Source organism: Lottia gigantea (assembly GCF_000327385.1).
Source record: "Lottia gigantea unplaced genomic scaffold LOTGIsca_2233, whole genome shotgun sequence".
Taxonomy (NCBI): Eukaryota; Metazoa; Mollusca; class Gastropoda; family Lottiidae; genus Lottia; species Lottia gigantea.
In genome coordinates this window covers 2,132-3,162 of record NW_008708589.1, presented here as the reverse complement: position 1 = coordinate 3,162, position 1,031 = coordinate 2,132, and the positions used below count along the sequence as shown (strand labels likewise).

General features: G+C 37.1%; 1 protein-coding gene across 1 annotated transcript in view; it reads left to right on the top strand.

Moving 5' to 3' along the window:
* Nucleotides 1-806, top strand: part of LOTGIDRAFT_147309 (hypothetical protein) — a gene marked incomplete at both ends in the record, with an annotated part of 1,170 nt that extends 364 nt beyond the window's left edge. The window contains 2 exons of the mRNA XM_009054760.1: nucleotides 57-218; nucleotides 580-806. Coding sequence (XP_009053008.1) covers nucleotides 57-218; nucleotides 580-806 — 389 coding nt within the window. The remainder of the gene's footprint in view (nucleotides 1-56; nucleotides 219-579) is intronic.
* Nucleotides 807-1,031: the final 225 nt, after the last annotated feature.

The window sequence follows — 1,031 nt, the reverse complement described above, 5'->3', positions numbered from 1 at the left end:
CCCCCCCTTCCCACTCCTCTTGTCCCCCTATAGCTATTGACTACCAGATACCATAGCATTGAAAATCAACATCAACGTCTGTGTTAGACGTATAAACATGGCATTCCTAAGATTTCTACTCTTCTTTTCTAGAGATGGTAAAACTGTGTTTGCTGTTGGAGATGCCTATAGAAAAGATGACAGCAAAGAAGCTCAACTATCTGTAAAATTCACTGGTGGTAAGTCTATGTAAAAGTTTTCGAAAATGATTCATACGGTTGTTTGGTAGAAGACAAGTTGACGCCCTCTTCCAGCTAAAGCTGAATCTGGATCGATCAGCTGGTTCGATACTGTTGGTTTGGTAGTTGAGAAATCTCAGATCTATTCTGGTATAAAGACATAATAAAGATACGATAAAGTGGTCTTATAAGCCGGTTGACCAACTGGTGAAGCTTAAATCCCATACAAAACTCCGTATGTTTTTTTTAGGTGAAATAACACTCGCCATGTAGTTTCGTATGACTTAAATCCAAGTACCCATAAATCGTACCTTGTTACCTATCAGGTTACTGTTGTATATTTTAATCTTTTATCTTTCAGCCGCACCGTATGCTCCTTATTGGGTTTTAGATACTGACTATACCAGCTATTCCTTAGTATTCTCTTGTGAACAACTCGGTAAGTTGGCTCATGCCAAATTTGTCTGGATTTTAAGCAGAACTCCTACCATTGATCCTGCAGTAAAAGACAAACTATTCAAAAGATTGGAAAAAGATGGAATCGGTTCCAGTGGATTGAAAACTACTGGAAGATCTGGATGTAAATAAAGTCTTTGTTAATAAATAATCTTAATAGATCCGTTGTGTAGATTGTGCTTACTCTTTTAGAAACACCTGGTGGTACTAGTACTATGCAACTTTTACTCTCGATTTTGTCTTTCTTGTACGGATTTTCTTGTGGTGTATCTTTTGCTTGTTGAAACCATAAAAAGTGTGCTGGACAGCATTAAAATAACTAGAAACAAAATAAAATGTCTCGCCTACTTAAATTGG